At 37.3% G+C, this 16275-nt stretch overlaps 1 protein-coding gene across 3 annotated transcripts in view; it reads right to left on the bottom strand.

Moving 5' to 3' along the window:
- LOC131066721 (uncharacterized) overlaps window positions 1-16275 on the bottom strand; it is a 151883-nt gene that overhangs the window by 32399 nt on the left and 103209 nt on the right. Inside the window, exons 5-9 of one of the 3 annotated variants that reach the window (XM_059219887.1) lie at window positions 2288-2645; window positions 1961-2132; window positions 1536-1679; window positions 1036-1417; window positions 494-574 (exon numbers count right to left, since the gene is read on the bottom strand). In XM_059219887.1, coding sequence (XP_059075870.1) covers window positions 494-574; window positions 1036-1417; window positions 1536-1679; window positions 1961-2132; window positions 2288-2645 — 1137 coding nt within the window. Of the gene's footprint in view, window positions 1-493; window positions 575-1024; window positions 1418-1535; window positions 1680-1960; window positions 2133-2287; window positions 2646-16275 lie in introns of all 3 variants that reach the window. The other 2 variants (XM_058001554.2, XM_058001561.2) reach the window with 2 other exon arrangements.

Here is a 16275-nt window from a genome sequence, read left to right on the forward strand (position 1 = left end):
ATTGTAATCTATTGGAAAAGACATCCAAGCATGTTTATTGTAATAATATTATAGACTCTGCTTTTCTCTACAACATATGTGTTAAATTCTTTAGGTGGTATCAAAACATCCAAAACAAAAATGGTTGATTGTTATGAGAGTGCGGAGTATTGATTCTGCATGAGGAGAACAAGGAATGATCGGGCACACATCCAATCAATTTGGTTTGGCATTTTTTGGCTTTATTTTGTTGTATTTTATGGTGACCACAGATTCCTCTTCTGGCAAGCAATAAGGTTTTGAATTTTTTTTCTTTTGCCTCAGAAAAGGAGTCTCTACAAACAGGTTGTCTAGTATCTCCTCACACGCATCACTCATATGCACTAGTGTTTGTGTTTGAATTTTGAAAGGTCAGAAAATTTTAAAATGATGCCTCAATATATCATGCCAGAAAATCATACACAACAATCATTTGTTCTATTTCACTATTTCCATTGCCACTGGTTGTACTCACTAATAGATGTATGATGTATGGTAGGGGGACATGGAGCAGCAGGAAAGTGGGCAGCAGGCGAGTGGGGAGGCATCGAAAACTCTGCAAAAACAAAATTACCTCCAGAATCGTAAGCTGTGCAAAATATAGACTTTCACAAGACATATGGTAGTTGGTAAAATACAAGCAGTATTGAAGAAGAAAAACATAAAGAAATCATTGACCAGCTTGCTTTTTGACAAAATTCTTTTAATCTTCCAATTTATATTTAAGTCATGCATACATTGTAGACCAGCTTGTTTTTTTTGACAAAATTCTTTGCATCTTCTGATTTATATGTAGGACATGCAGAACTGTTGACCAGCTTGCTTTTTAGACAAAACTCTTTTGCATCTTCTGATTTATATGTAATTTCACATTGACATATGATAATCAATTTTCATGCTGGCCCTTAAAAGTACTTCCCTCATGTTACCAATGATCTTTACATGATCAACTATGCATCTATAAATTAGATACTGCATCTGAAAACTTATTGCAAGATGAACTTACTGCCAAAATACCTCGCCCTTCTCATTAAGAACTCGCTGAAATTCAACATCAGTGGTATTATAAAGCTCCATATCTCCATATATGTTGAATTTATGAATAACATAATAACAAATTCGTCTAGATAGTCCTTGTGGTGTTGATGGCTGATTATCTTGATGCTGTAGTATCTCTTCCTCTGACAGGCAACGGTCTTCATCAGTCCTCCTCCTTTTATTTTGATTAGCACCATTGGCCAAGCTGTGCTTCATTGCCTCTATGCATGCTAAACGAGCCTTCTCAAAAAGAGCATCTTTGCTTGCATCCACAATTGGACCATTGTAGCTCCCAAGCACAGCTAATCTTTTATGATGGAACTGCAGAATACGTGCAAAGGCCCTAAACATTGCTTTTAGACTGCATATCCAAAAACTATCAGTTCAGCATATTTACCCTCCTGCACAAGCTTATATAGACATCACATTCTTCGAAATGATTATGCACCATGGACAATTCTACCATATAATCTATGTACCTCTCCGAAGGGAAAAGGTCACCATTACGCTTTTTAACCATGCAAAAAAATTTGACCAAGCTTTCAGCAAATTCAGGCAAAGGAAGCTCCTCAATTTCTATCTCTGGTAAGCCTTCAAATTTCCTCCATTCTAAATAATGTCGCCTGAAGATGTAAAATGAGGTATTCAAACACTCATTAAATCAGTATAAACAATTATAACCTCTAAAATCTATCTTCTACTTTGATGAAGCACAAATGCAATTCACAGAAAAACCACATTTTACATATTAAAATGTACAAACCATAACTCGATGTTAAAAGAGCACCATGAAAAACATGAGTAAAATGAAAAATCACATGCCCTCAACAAGAATTGCTGATGCAACAAATAGCTAATAAAGCACAGGTAAAGAAGCCCAGAGTAAAACTCATTCTATGATCACCTAGCCCATAGACCAGTCTTCAAGCTCCTATTTTCTCCGCCTTCTTCTATCTTTGCTAGTATATCCATGTCTATATCACGATACTTGCTCTTGCTGCCAGCTGATTCGATAATTTCAGGAACTGTTTCACACTCAGAACTGCAGACAGTAGAATTGCAATCCTTCAATGTACCTACAACAATGACACTCCTTAACATTGTACAAGTGAAATAATCATCTTTAAACTTTGTACAGGACATCTATGACATTAGTTTTGAAGCTTAGAACTACTAAAATGCTGAAACAAACAAAACTAATGAAATAAAAGTTTTTGCATCAAAAGACTACCTTTACTTGTTTGTTTACCAATCCTTGCATAGCTATTTTGCACTGCCAATTTTAGAGATGAACCACGGGAACTACCAATTTTCCGCCTTTTGCTAGATGAATGCTTCAAATGTTTGGGTGCAGATATTGGAGAATGTGAAGGAAAAGGCTCTATTTGAGGCTGCATAGGTGCAGGAAGGGACATTTGAAAAACAGAGTTTTCTGGCATTGCTACTGAAGGGTGTTCAGGAGGCAATGACTCAGAATCATGATCTTTATTCCAGACAACCGCAGAATCATTGAGAATAGCATGTGGCCGGAAGTGTATGCCATTTGCCTTGCCTTGCACAACTGCATCTAGTATTTTGGAATTTTTCTTCTGGATCACCATTAATAAGAATCCACAGAAAAAATTCAGTTTATAGCCTTCAAGTTTCAATAATCCAACTTAAAGGTATCTTATTAGAGCTTACATTTTCCTTAATTTCTAATATCTACTTTCTAAAAGTCAAACATCATGACTGCCAGCTAACTTGTCAATGTGCTACAATCTACAACATCGATCATATCTAGAAATTATCAATCATGCAGCAGCTAATGCATGTCAAGAAATAGAATCAATTCATTGTAGTTATTTACCTCCATATACAGTTGATACAGACTCCTACAAACCTCCTTACCCATGATAGCTAAGAAATATATGTCTATAATAAGCATTGCTTTAGGAATTTGACCACTGTGGAAAGCCAGAGAAAGAATGGAAGATTGAACTTATACTGATGTTCACAAATAACCAAAAGAGGGCAATGGGACCTCAGAAGTTCAGACTCTTATAAATAAGAAGAACTAGAGCACAAACACCCTAGGCTATGAAGACTGAAAAGTAACTAAAACCAGACACAAGAAAGATGGACAAAGGAGAGGGGTTAAGCCTAACATTGTTAAACCCCAAGTATAAGATATTGTAAGAGTGAAGGACCCTTCAAAGAAACACTGAGGAAATTAAAAATCAAGCAGGAGACCTTTAAAGAGGAATAACATTGTTATACATCTGTGGTAAGGCTTAGACCAGAAGAACCAACATCATCATCTATCACTGCAAAAGCGAATGGGCAAAATTTGAGAATGCTCATATGGAAATGACCAAAGCTAAGAGGAATAGGTTGAACAATCCTAGGAGAATTCCAAGTAATCACTCTAAAATCTCTTCCAGAATCCAGGGCATATAAAACTCTGTTAGCAAAGAAAAATTTACTAATTTGTGTTTTTTTTATGGCCAGTGCTAGGGGCAGGGAAAAAGCTAAGTTGCTGATACATGTACAGGTTCAATATAAGAAATTGCCGATTATCTTTTGCTCCAAAATTTGGCACAATCACATAGAAAATATTAAAAAGTTAAAATATCGAATTATTGCCAAATAAAGACAATTAATAATAATATGCATAAAATAAACAAATTAACAACAAAATGCTACTAATAGTTGATAATACAATGCCAAATGTAAAATGATTAATCAATGTGTATTAATTATTTGTTAAAAATTGGATAATACTAAATAAGCTAATGATCAGTGCACAAACTACATAGCGCACAAGAAAACTCAAAATGAATCATGATGTTGTTCTCCACTGACAACATCAAAGGCATTATTTGTTTCATTTGAACCACAAACAGCACCAGTGTCAATCGGTCCCATTAGTTGTTGTTGATAAGGTTTCATCCATGGGCAATCATGAAAGCTCAGAGTGAATTGAGAGTTAATTTTGGGTTCTTCCCGTTTTGTGTTGTCCCTTAGTGTCTTTTTAGGTTTTAGGGTTTTTTATTTGTGTTTCGATGTTTTAATTTTCTTTCTTTTTCTTTCTTTTTTCTCATTAAAATTTACTTTTTATGGGTGTTTTAATGTGATTTTACCCCAGCTATGAAGTAACTTACTAAGATACCCTTGAATTTATCACTGATGAATGCAAACCATACCTAAGAAGGATGTCATGCCCAAGGCAAATCAGGGGCATTTCTAGGGCAAAGCCAACCTAGAATTAGAACTGATTATAAACCGGGTATAAATATAGGAGATTGGAGAGAGATCCCAGTACTGGACGGAGAAAGTCCTCGATGCAAAAACAAATAAAATACCGAGGAGGTTGGGGCACTTTGGTAGTAATGCAGAAAAAGGAACACCGTCTTACTGATTTGTCTTATTCTGGGACTGAATTTGTTATATCCACAGATCATTTGATGTCTTTCATGCCTGTAGTGGGTTGAACAAAGGAAGTAATTAGCCTAATCCTTGCAGTCACTTGTAAGGATCTGTGTCCAATACTAACAGACTTAAACAAAAAGGACAAGGCACCCTTGATCAGGATCCCGAAAGGTGGATAAAGAGTTGGTCAAGTCACTGTATACTGTATGAACAATGTTATCTCCCCCAAATCTCATAGCCCATAGGACAACTAAAATAGAGTGCTCCTCAATCTCAACCTCCCAAAGGAAACAGAGACTACAAATCTTATCACCTCATGAGATATGGTGGTCAATCTCAATGTATAACTAGTCAGATCACACCTTCAGTTGGCCAATCCTAACAAAATGTGATAGATGATGCTAGAGGTGGTCATGTCGAATGACAGTGCCATCTACTGTCCATTAGAAATAGTCACATAAAAAAACCAACTTGGTGCTAAGAGCTATGGAGTAAGATGACTTCAATGTACTGCTAATATATATATCCTCAAGAAAAAAATAGTTTACAAGAAACCGTATAACATTTAAAGATTCTAATGGGTTTGCTAATGAATGAATTTAAAAATTATGTTATCCAAATATTTAGTGTACCTTAAACTAGACATTTCTATAAAAAATTGATTGAATATGCCATTATCTGAAATTATTAGAGATGAGTATGAGGTATGCAGATTTTTTGTCCTGTTTTCTGCTTGTTATCTATTTATTATGGCATCAAGATTACTCCTTGGTGCTAGGAGTCCCAATTGGGCCATTCAAATACATGAATCTTTAATTGTCTTTATGTCAAAAGTTCCATACATATTTAGACAAGGTAATTACATCAGAATCGGGTCTGTGCTTGTAAAGTATTTTCCTTGATTCATAACACCTACAGCTAAAGCAACTTCATATATGAACGAATATTATATTTACTATCATATTCCTGAAATGTTTCACAAAACTAGGACAATTGAACCATACATTGAATTACTTGTAGTTATTGATATTATTTCTATTGCTTGCTGAAAAATGTCCCTTTGAGTGTATAGACACTTAAGATCTGCTTTCACATTTTAACCTAACATTTTCACATCTGTCTTTCATCACCAACCTGCATCATTCCTTCATTAATTAATAATATAATTTATTTAGTTAATTAGGTCATCTTTCTTCTAATAGATAAAGAAATAAATCACATTAATTTAATTAACCAAACTATCCTTCACTAATTAATTAAAAAAAATATATCTTTTTGATTAATTAGAACTAACCTTTTTCCACTAATTAATTTAACAAATCAAACTTATTTAATTAATTAGGCTACTGTGCAGTCCTCTCTCGCCTCATTTAAAAATAAAGAAATAAACCATTTCCACCTCACCACAAGAGGCCCCAAAGGAACTTTTTTCATCTCCACCCTCCTTTCTATTGTGCGAATCGCACACCCATCCCCGTCTTGGACAGGGACCCCCCAGTTTGTGCCTTTCTGTCCTGCCCTGAAATTTGGCTAAGTCTAGAATTTCCTGATCCTGAAATTTGGCTAAGTCTGGAATGTCCTGATCCTGAAATTTGGCTAACTCTAAAAACTGAGGGAACCTCCAAAAACTAGAATTTGCAATATAACTCCTGGAGGTCTGAAACCACTCTCAAACATCCTAAAAGTATATATGGAATATAACTTAAAGTATAAGAATACTTAAATGTTATATTCCATATGCTCAATTTCGGACCCAGAAGCCAAAAGTTGAAAAGTGAAAAGACCCTCAAAGTCCGAAAAACACTTCAAATGTCCATTTTCGGACCCTGGGGCGAAATGTTTAAAAAACACGATTTTGCAAAAAATGCTATAAGCCCCGAAATCACTTAAGTTTTCCTTTTCGGACCCTAGGGAGCAAAAGGAAGAAACGCGAAGTATTTAAAAAGGGACGCACTTGGTCCGAGAATCGTAAAAGTGCCCCCCACCTCCGAAAATCACTAACTGATTATGTTTTCGGACCCTTTGGACCAAAGTGAAAAAACGCGAAATGTTTCCAAAGGCGTTAAAATTCCGAAAAGCACTTAGAGCTTGTTTTCGAACCCTAGCTCCAAAATGAAAGATAAAAGGAAATCGCAAAAGTCCTTCCCCCCCAACTCCGAAGTTTGTTATAAATTTGCCAAACGCATTTAGCTCCGAAAGTATTCCCAGTTCACCAAATGCTTGAAAGCTCGAAATCACGAAAGTGTTCCCAAATTCGGACCTTGGGATAAAAAAGGTTAAAACGCGAAATTCCAAATATGCTGAAAGGTCCGAAGATTTTTTTTTATTTGCAGAAGTGTTTAATGATCCGAAAATTACCCTTCAGCTGGAACAAAAACCCCAAGCGCTCCGAAATTCGCCAGAAGGTTAAGACGCCTTCAAACCTCCAAAATTTGCAAACGCGTTTAGCTCCGAGATTTATAAAAACGCCTTATGGTCCGAAGTTTTCTTTTAAATTCCAGAACGCCAGGAGGTCCGAAAATGATAAAGTTGCAAAATTCAAACAATCCGAAATTTCCCAAAAGGGTGCTTTAGGTCCGAAAATGCTTAAAGTTTGTACGAAACCCCAAGAGCTCCGAATTTCGTCCAAACATCAATTTCGGACCATGGGGCCGAAATTTAATATTTGGAAGAGTTGCAAAATCCCCAAATGGTCCGAAATTTCACTTAAAACGCCAATTTCAGACCCTGGGGGGCTAAATTGGAGAATATGATGAAATTTCAAAAACGTCTAAGTTCTCCGAAATTTACCAGAAAAGCATGAGAGTTAGAGTTTTAAAATTTGCAGAAGCTCTTCAAACCTCCAGAATCGCGCCATAAGAAGATTCAAAACGCCCAAGACTCCAAAGGTAAAATCACACAGAAGTAAAAGACCAAGGATCGGATTTCACATTCGAAGAAAAAGAGAAGCATTTTCAAGATACATCTCACAAAGAGCTTCTCAAGCCAGACGTCGTAATTAAATTTAATGTTTGTTAAAATTAAATTATTTAATTTTTCAAATTGATTTAATGAAATGAAATTGGTTGATCACAGGACGTCATCGAAGAACCAGGAGAGACCTGAAACGCAAATCGAGGAAGGGTCGCAATTCAAGGCCAAGCGCTAAAGACTGGAAAAAGAAAAGATACAGGAGCGCAAGAGCAACCAAACATTGGGAACCGTGCCGCTGAACAAAGATGAAGTCCACCACCGGGACCAAAGACCAAAGAACACTCTGAATGCTGCAAGTTTATGCATTCTCAAAAAAGCACACAGCTGGATTTAAGTCCAGAAATTCAGTTTTAAAGCTGAAATTGCTTTATTGTAAACTGCCTATGGGTCCCGTGCAAGATATTTTTGTGGATAACTATTCCCAACCACCAAGAAGATTGGATAGACCTGAATTAAAGCCAAATAGTGGCAGGTAGTTGAGATAGTTGTTGGTTGGATAACTGAGAATTAATTAGGCATGGGTTAAAGCTGTCAGCTTCTGGAAGACAGATCAGGACCCTTGGCTGCAGTCCATCCTAGCCTTCGGTTCAAAATTGTAATATCTATAAAAGGCAGAGGCCTTTCTTTTGCAAAGGGTTAGAGATGGTTAGATAGTGAGATGGTTAGATAGTTAGATTTTAGAGGTTAGAATAGGTTAGATCTTAGCAGTAGCATAGAGATGCTGCAGAAATTGTTGTAATAGGCAGTTGAAATCAATATATAAACATTGATTTGGTGTTTATTGTCTTGTTTTCATCCTGTTTGCATGGTTTCTTTCAGCATTTTAGATAGATCTTTCTATTTTGGGTGTGCAGGTATTTGATAGATTCGGGCTCATACCACTGAGGATATGCTGATTGTGTATCCTTTTGTGTGGTTAACCTGAGCCTTCGATTGTGCTTAGTTCAATTGCAGGTGTCCGTCTGAGCTGCGCCAGAATTGGGTGCTTAGCCATGCATCTCCAATCTGAAAATCTTCCAAGTCCCTTTGAAGATTGCACCGTTCCTGCAAGGTTGTGAGCTATTCTGGCCAAGCAGGAATTGGTTATGTGGAATCCGTCTACCCGCATACCCGTGTTGTTAGTTTTAGATCTCCTAACCCTTTCCTTTTGCTCTTTATTGCGTAATTCGAGAATCACAGCAGACTAGCTTGTTGCAAATCGTAAGTCCCCTTGTGTTTCCAGCATAAACACATCAAGCCACTAAGAGATCCCGCAGTCAAGACCTAACAAAAGAAACCTTGAGGTAGTCTCCTTTGATCAAACTTAGAAAACAGCATTAGAGACTTCCTTATCTCAAGAGAGAGTAGGATAATCAGTCGGCTATTCTATTCTGCGTTGGCCCTATGGAGTTTGCAGCAATGCGATTTCAGACACGTCAACACTTTCAAATCAGGATAATCTTGGTCATCCATCACAACTCAACCTCTCTTCTTCACTTGCCCTCACCCCAAGCATCCATATGTGTGCATCCTATCTCTCCATGCAAGACAAGTTGATCTTAATCCTTCATCTCATGATTCGATATCCCCCATCTACTTGCATTCTCCTCAAGCCTCTACTTGCTTGCACCTCATTTCTCCATCTTGATTTAATCCTATCCCTCCTCTTACATCCGTCTCATCCCTCATCACATGGAAACAAATCCTAGCCATCCAATCTAAGACATGATCTCAGTCATCCATATCAAGAGCTAAAAATCTATATAAACACTCATTTCAAAGACACTTAGCATATATCAAAGCATTTCAAAGATCACAGGTGCATGCTGCCAAATTGGGAATCTCTCCATGAGCAACCTACTTTTCATACCTTTCAACCTTTCATCAACTTCCAAGAGCTCATCCAAGCATCAAGGATGTATAATTCTTGAGTTTCTTTGAGTATTTGTTGCATTGTTTACCTTCTTTACTCTATTGGAGGTTTTTTGGTTCGATCTAGAGTAGAAGCTTATTTTCATGCATTTTTCTCAATTCTCTTATAGGTTTTACGTCACATAGAGTGTTTGGTCATAGATGGTTTTACAGAGTTGCTTTAATCTTGGTCCAAAGTCAACCACAATTCCTTCTTGCCAAATCAGTGTATCTTGCAGATAACATTTAAACTGCCCCCAAGGATAGAAGCTTGAAGCTTTAAGTTAATGTACCTACTGAATATTGTGTATTTCTCTAGGATAGCCAATTGGTTGTGATCATTCTTTGGGGTTTTGGTGATAGAAACGTGGTTCCGTTTCTCATGTTTATGTAGCTAAATGCATTGCAAGAGCCTTTTTCTGGCATGGTCGAGCATGCTTTTATCAAAGCAGGTGATTATGCCTTGGAAGAGGGGACAAATGCCATTGCAGTAGCTAGCCATTTGAGATTAGCTCCTTTAAAATTAATGTTTTCAATGATGCTAATCCAGCATGTTTCGTTGCTGCAGCAGGACCACTTGTGAGTAGGAAACCTCCAACAACATGTCATGAAAAGGTGTGGCCTCCTAATACATTGCAGAGAGGCTTCATATTGGTTTCAATAGACTACCAGTTAGAATTGGTAGTGATATCTTCCATTGTGAGATCAGGAATTTGTTGTGAGGACTTGGCTTCGGTGTTTTGGGAACCATGTTGGTGTGCTTCCAAGACAGAAAGTTGGTAACCCAAGTGTCTAGTGAATGGAAAAGGAATCTAATGCTAAAATTTGAGTCAAATCCAAGATCAAAAGCAGCTGGATGGATATTTGGGGTGACTGTAGTGTCTAGTTAGAAGAAAAAAAGAGAAGGGCCTCAAATGGAGGACATTTGATTGAGGAAATCTCGAAGTATCTAAAAGTGTGAATAGGGAAATGTAATGTCCCCTTCTCCTTAGCACATGGACATTCACGAGGTTGGCCTAGAATTTGACCCTCGTAGGCCAAGGAGTTGATTAGGGGGTCGACTTGGCCGAAATTTGGGGCTTCACATTCTATTTCTACTTGGTTTTATGGCGTAATAAGGAGATAACACTATCATGAGACGTGTGCACTTTAATTACAATGAAATAATATTTTAAAAGTGCAATTAAATAACATATGTAATAAATAATATTAAAGTGTACCTACCTGATAAGGAGGGGGATCTTCTAGAAGGTATCTTATGATGGTTTATGAAAATAATAAATAGAGGAGGGAAATTCATGGTTGATCATCGGTTATTTGTTATCTACTCTTGTTTTGGATTGTGGAGCCAAGGGCTGTCTGCAGATTTGGTCTTAGGGAACGAAACCTCCCTTTGATCTGCATAACTAAGGGGGTGAGAAATCCTCCGAAGGGTTGCCTTGAGAGTGAGGGACATTCAGTCCTTCATATTGAGCTGATTGGGATTTTATACCAGTTTCATAGAGTATGATTTTGTTGAAGACTTCAGCTATTAGGGTGAATAAATAGTGAAAAGTGTGACTACTCATTTGGAGAGGCTAGGCGAATCTTCCTAAAGCATATTGGAGGAGTTTTGTGTTGATTACAGGTGAGATATCAGATCTGAAGACACATTGCTTCAGACCCTCTTCCCCCACGATTCTGCTCATAGGCCATTGGGATTGCATCACTTCAAGGTTTGAGGACATCGATATTTTGTGGGTGAAGTAAGCGATTCACCTAGAAGCATTTTGAAGGTGATTTGGTGGGGATATCAGTCAAATCAGGTCTGAGATCCAGTTCGTACCAGACCCCCTATGACCCACGATTTTGCTTCTACCTCATTGCTTGGGCATCGTATCCATCATTTGACTACAGCGCTCTTTTTGGGAAGGGTCAACAATAATGTTTGGTGATTAAAAGGGGACCAATCTGCTGTCAATTAATAGTTACCATTCTGCAAACCAGCATCAGGGGCGATTTGGAGATAATTCAATTTGGCACTGTGGAGGCTTCAAATCTCATGACATTGCTTGCTTCTTCATTTTCCAACCTAGGCGATTTCCTCCAGGTTCTTTTTGGCATAGTCTTCAATGATTGTTGATGATTGAATATGTATGTAGTCATGGCTGCTTATGTACTCAGAAAATACTGAAACTAGTCAAGAGTCTAGCCATTGTGTTGACATTTTGTAATCATACTTTTGTCATTGTTAAGGAGGGATAAGGTTGCTTTCAGTTCTTATGTGTGTCATCATTGATTGCATGCCACATGTTTGATAAAATGCCTATTGAGCTGTAGGAGTTCATTACATCTTATGTGTGTCATGAATATGTATTAGAAGAGTCAGATTGTTGTTAAGCAATATGCTGATAATTTAGACAATTATGAGACCATTTACAAACATCTTTGATGCTGCTAACGGCATTAAATCAGACTGAAAACTTAGACTAGCAAACTGGGACCTTGTTAGCCAATTGTTTGACGATATTCCTTGTGTTGATAATACAACATTTCTACACTTTTCAAGCAAGGGATATTACAGGCAATGGGAGAGATTTGCAGGCCATGGCATGAGTGTATTATTCAAAATGCCAACAAGGGCACTAGGAGTTCTTGCTGATTGTTGGAATGAAAATCCTCTCGGCTAAAGGAAATACTAGTGTGGTTTCCCTTGTCTTCTACCTTAATGGGGCTCTTAACATTATTTGCATGTGGAGAAGCCATGTTACAAAGTTGGGATTATTTGGCTATGGCCACATCACTTCTTTTCTCCTGCACCAGATCTTTAATTGAGGGCTTCTCATTGGTGCCCTAGTATGCTTCTAGGGCAGAAGTTGGTAGCCCGAGTGTCCAGTGGATGGTGAAAATCTCTTATGCTAAAATTTCAGAGTCAGATTGGAGATCGAGGAGGAGTTAGATGGATGTTGGGGTGATAGTGGCATCTAGTTGGAGGATGATTGAGAAGGGCTTCAAATGGAGGGCATGTTATTCAAGAATTTTTCAAGTTTATGAATGTTTAGTAGAGGTAAGGGAAGGGTTTTCTAATTCAGTGGCCATGGAACTACAGAAATTATTCAAAATGCTAACTAGGGCATTAGGATCCTTTGTTGCATATTGGTATGAAAATCCTATTGACTAAAAGCAATGCCAATGTGCTGCTCCTTGTCTTCTACCTTATATTTGGGTATGGCCTTAATTTGTCTCTTTCTCCTAAGCTAATAAACCTTTAATCTAGAGCTTTTTGACAATGGCATTCAAGTCTTTATTGATGTATTGCTTTATCAATTGGATTTTCCTAAGTAGAAGTCTTGTTAAAATAACCACAAAGATTATATTTTTTGTTTGCATTTGAGTGTAAATGAATTCAAAAACTTACACACCATACATGAATCCATGTAGTCTTGTTCAAATTTTTATTTACTTACAAAAAAATATGATGATACCTATGTGAAATGGACTAAATGAAGATGGATTGGTGGTGCCTTAAATTTTTTAAATGTTCAAGTATGGTGTATTGTTTGATGGAAGTCTACAAACAACTCTTCATTCAATGGTGTTGTAGTTTAAGGTGTCTCAACCTTGCTACTAATGTTATGTATATAAAGAATACAATTTTCAGACTACGAAGCGATAAAACTGAGTTTCTGAGCTATAGACTTTGTTTCTAGGAAGAATAAAAATTTCAGGTTGTTTAGCATTGCTTCCAACAATCCTTTGTTGTATAGAACTTTTCAAGTTCTACAATTTAAAAAAAAAAGCCCCAACAACCCTTCTGATTAAAAGTTATGGCCTCTTGAAATTAGACCTCCTACATTGGAAATGTAAAAACATATAGGACATAGATAAGAGATATAAGAGGGAGTTACACTTGTTAACTAACTTACGATACGTGTTGCAACACATCACAAGGCATATTTGAAAGGAGATAACAAAGCTAAAATGGAACGCCCAAGTTGGTGGGTGGATTATGATGCACTTATGACAAGTGGAAGAAATTTGCTATTTTTAGCCTATGAACTAATCTTGGATTTTGCAAGTTGGTTTTCTAACTAGATGTTGTGACCTTTTCACACATCGCCCCATTGCAAACGGGGACCCCCTCTTTCCTTCTTTTCGCATCTTGTTAGTTTAGGGTTGAGCTTTTAATGACTAAGTCTCAATTTTGAAGTGTGATCATGTCCAGGTATGCAATTAGGGTTGCAAGTTTTGAAATAATGAGTCAATAGGATCAAGTGTTTTAAAAAGTGTCAAAATGATTGTGTGATCCTAATTTTGCCTAAATCAAGAAGTTGTAATGCGTTTTGATTTTGAGCATAAATGCATTTAAGTGTGGTAAGTCAGTGATATTTTTGTGCCTGAGAGTCAAGAGGTCTTTTAGGAGTTGTCTTTTCACTTCTAGGAGGTTAACTAAGTCAAATTTAAATTTTATCTCGATAAATTCCAATTTTCCCGCTCAAAATCCAGTTTAATAAGGCTAAATTCCAATGGAAAATGATGAAATATGAGGTGTCCAGATGTTTTTGAATATGAAAATCACCATTTTTTCCGATGGAAATCGAGTTTTAAAAGGTCTAAATGTCAAAATTCCCGATGGAGGACGTTTTTCCTCCATGTTTTTGAGCAAATTTCTGATGGACCCTGATTTTCCCTATTCAAGTTCCTGATGGAGGGCATTTTTCCCCAAGAGGCCCATTATTTTGACTAAGTGTTGGAAATATTCCTGATGAGGGTCGTTTTTCCCCAAGGCTGCAGATGAATTTCATGCGGATGAAATTGACTGTCCAGATGGAGATCGATTTTCCCCAAGTCAGCTTGTGAGCGAAATTTATGGATTTTAATGCGGACAATTGTCCTGATGAGTGGCAAATTTCCCCAAATGTGCTTTATGATGATTTTTTGATTTGGATTTTTATCTAGATGGGGATCGATTTTCCCCAAAAGGGTGAAATTTGAAGGTAATGAGCGAAACAAAGAGATTTTTTATCTGAATTTTTATCCAAATAGGGTTCATTTTCCCCAAATTGGCAAATGTGATGATTAATGATGAATTTTCATTTGGATTTTTATCCAGACATGGGGCGATTTCCCCAATTGGCCCAAAATTGATAAAAGTGAATTAAATTTAATGCAAGTGGGCCCAAATTTAATTATTTTTGTATTAACAACGATTATTTAATAATCAAAAACAATTATTTAATGATTATTAATGATCACATATTTTTCCCAAGGCAAATCGATTCTCTCAAGCAAGTATAAGAGGCAAAGTTTTATCCCACATTGCCTATGAGGTGAAGTAACAAGGTGAAAACAAGTTTAAAAGAACCTGCCCCAACATTAAAATAATATTAAAAGTGATTGTGAAAGTCCAGTGGCATTTTGGTGGCTGATTGGAGAGTTTCCAGCCAAGGTTATTTTTTCTAAGTGTCCACTGGACACCATTTTGTGAGTTGGAGTTGCAGATTGAAGGGCAATTTTGCCCAAATACACCTAGGCGTTGCCATTAAAGGGGAGCTTCAGCTAGTTTAGTTGCAGATTGGGCCACATTGGGCAATTTTGCAAGGTGGCACCATGATTGGAGATGCCACGATTTTTGTTTGGTGGCTGGTCACTTCACTTTGTGAGGTGATTTGATTGGTTTGCTGAGTTTCATTGATGCTAGTGGGCTGCCATTGTGATCAGATCTGAGATTTTCACCATTGCTGGAACTTGTCGGGACACCATCGTTGGCTGAAGTGTGCATTTTCAGACTTCATTTTCAGCTTGCCAACCATTCCACACATAGGCGATTTCACTTGTACACTCATTTAGTGAGTTTTGGGGACATTTGGTGGAGCTTCCATTGTTGAGTAAGTCTGAAACACCATTTCCAGATTTGTCTTCAGACTTATTTATTTGTTACCAGCCCTTTGTTTGTGCTCAGACTCAGCAATTTTCACTTTGGGAAGGTAAATTTTATCAAACACAAGTGTTTTACATGGCTGCAACCTCTCCAAATGACTGATTTTTACAGGTTGCAGGTTGTCTTCAGACTTAGAGCAGCCATTGCCAACCTTGGAAGGGTGTCTTCAGACTTTAAGAGTTGAAAATCAGACCTTATCACATCCTTTCCAAAGCATTTCCAGAATTTTGGTATACTCATTGACCTTATTTTGACAATTTTCTAAGTATACTGAATTGTTTTCAAACTTATTTTTTTATCAGACCCCATACGAGTCTGAAAACGAAGGTTTTATAAGGGTTTTGTACCCTATTCCTATCGAATTTCCATTCTATTTCCAAAGTTCATGATGAATATGGATAAAATTCTTGATTTTAGTCCCTAAGTTGGTCAAAATCTTTAAAAATCAGAACTTATATAATTCTGGAAATTAGTTACTTAGATGATTTTCCATGATATTTGACTTCTAGTTTCGTACAGGTACCATGTCTAAAACCGGGATTGGAGCTAGGAAGGAACAACTGAAGATTGTGTGAAAGGGATTCTATCTGGAGTCTCAATTGTCATCCCGATGGAAGATCACAGACACGAACATGGAATTCCTGGATATGGAGTGGATGCGGCAAAAAATGTTTGGATTAAGAACCAGCTTCCTTCTCCTACCTATGCAAATATCATGAAGAGTGGCATATACCACGCTGCAAGGTTTCCACAATCAATACAGTGCAGTGAACTAGTCGTGGAGTGTGCAAGGCATTATGACTCAAGAAAACGTATGATCAAATCTCCTAAGGAGACTATGCTTGCATATCTTGTTGAGGACGCAATTGCAAAGGTGTTTGGGATTCCTAGGACTACGGATATGCGGGAGAAAACTCGGGATGAATATGATGCCAAATTTAAGAAAAGGGCGGATGCATGTATGGTGATAGTAAATAAGGAGTGGATGATTGAGCCAAGGCCTCACCATTCCAAGATGCCCAAGA

The sequence above is a fragment of the Cryptomeria japonica genome, chromosome 4 (genome assembly GCF_030272615.1).
Source record: "Cryptomeria japonica chromosome 4, Sugi_1.0, whole genome shotgun sequence".
NCBI lineage: Eukaryota > Viridiplantae > Streptophyta > Pinopsida > Cupressales > Cupressaceae > Cryptomeria > Cryptomeria japonica.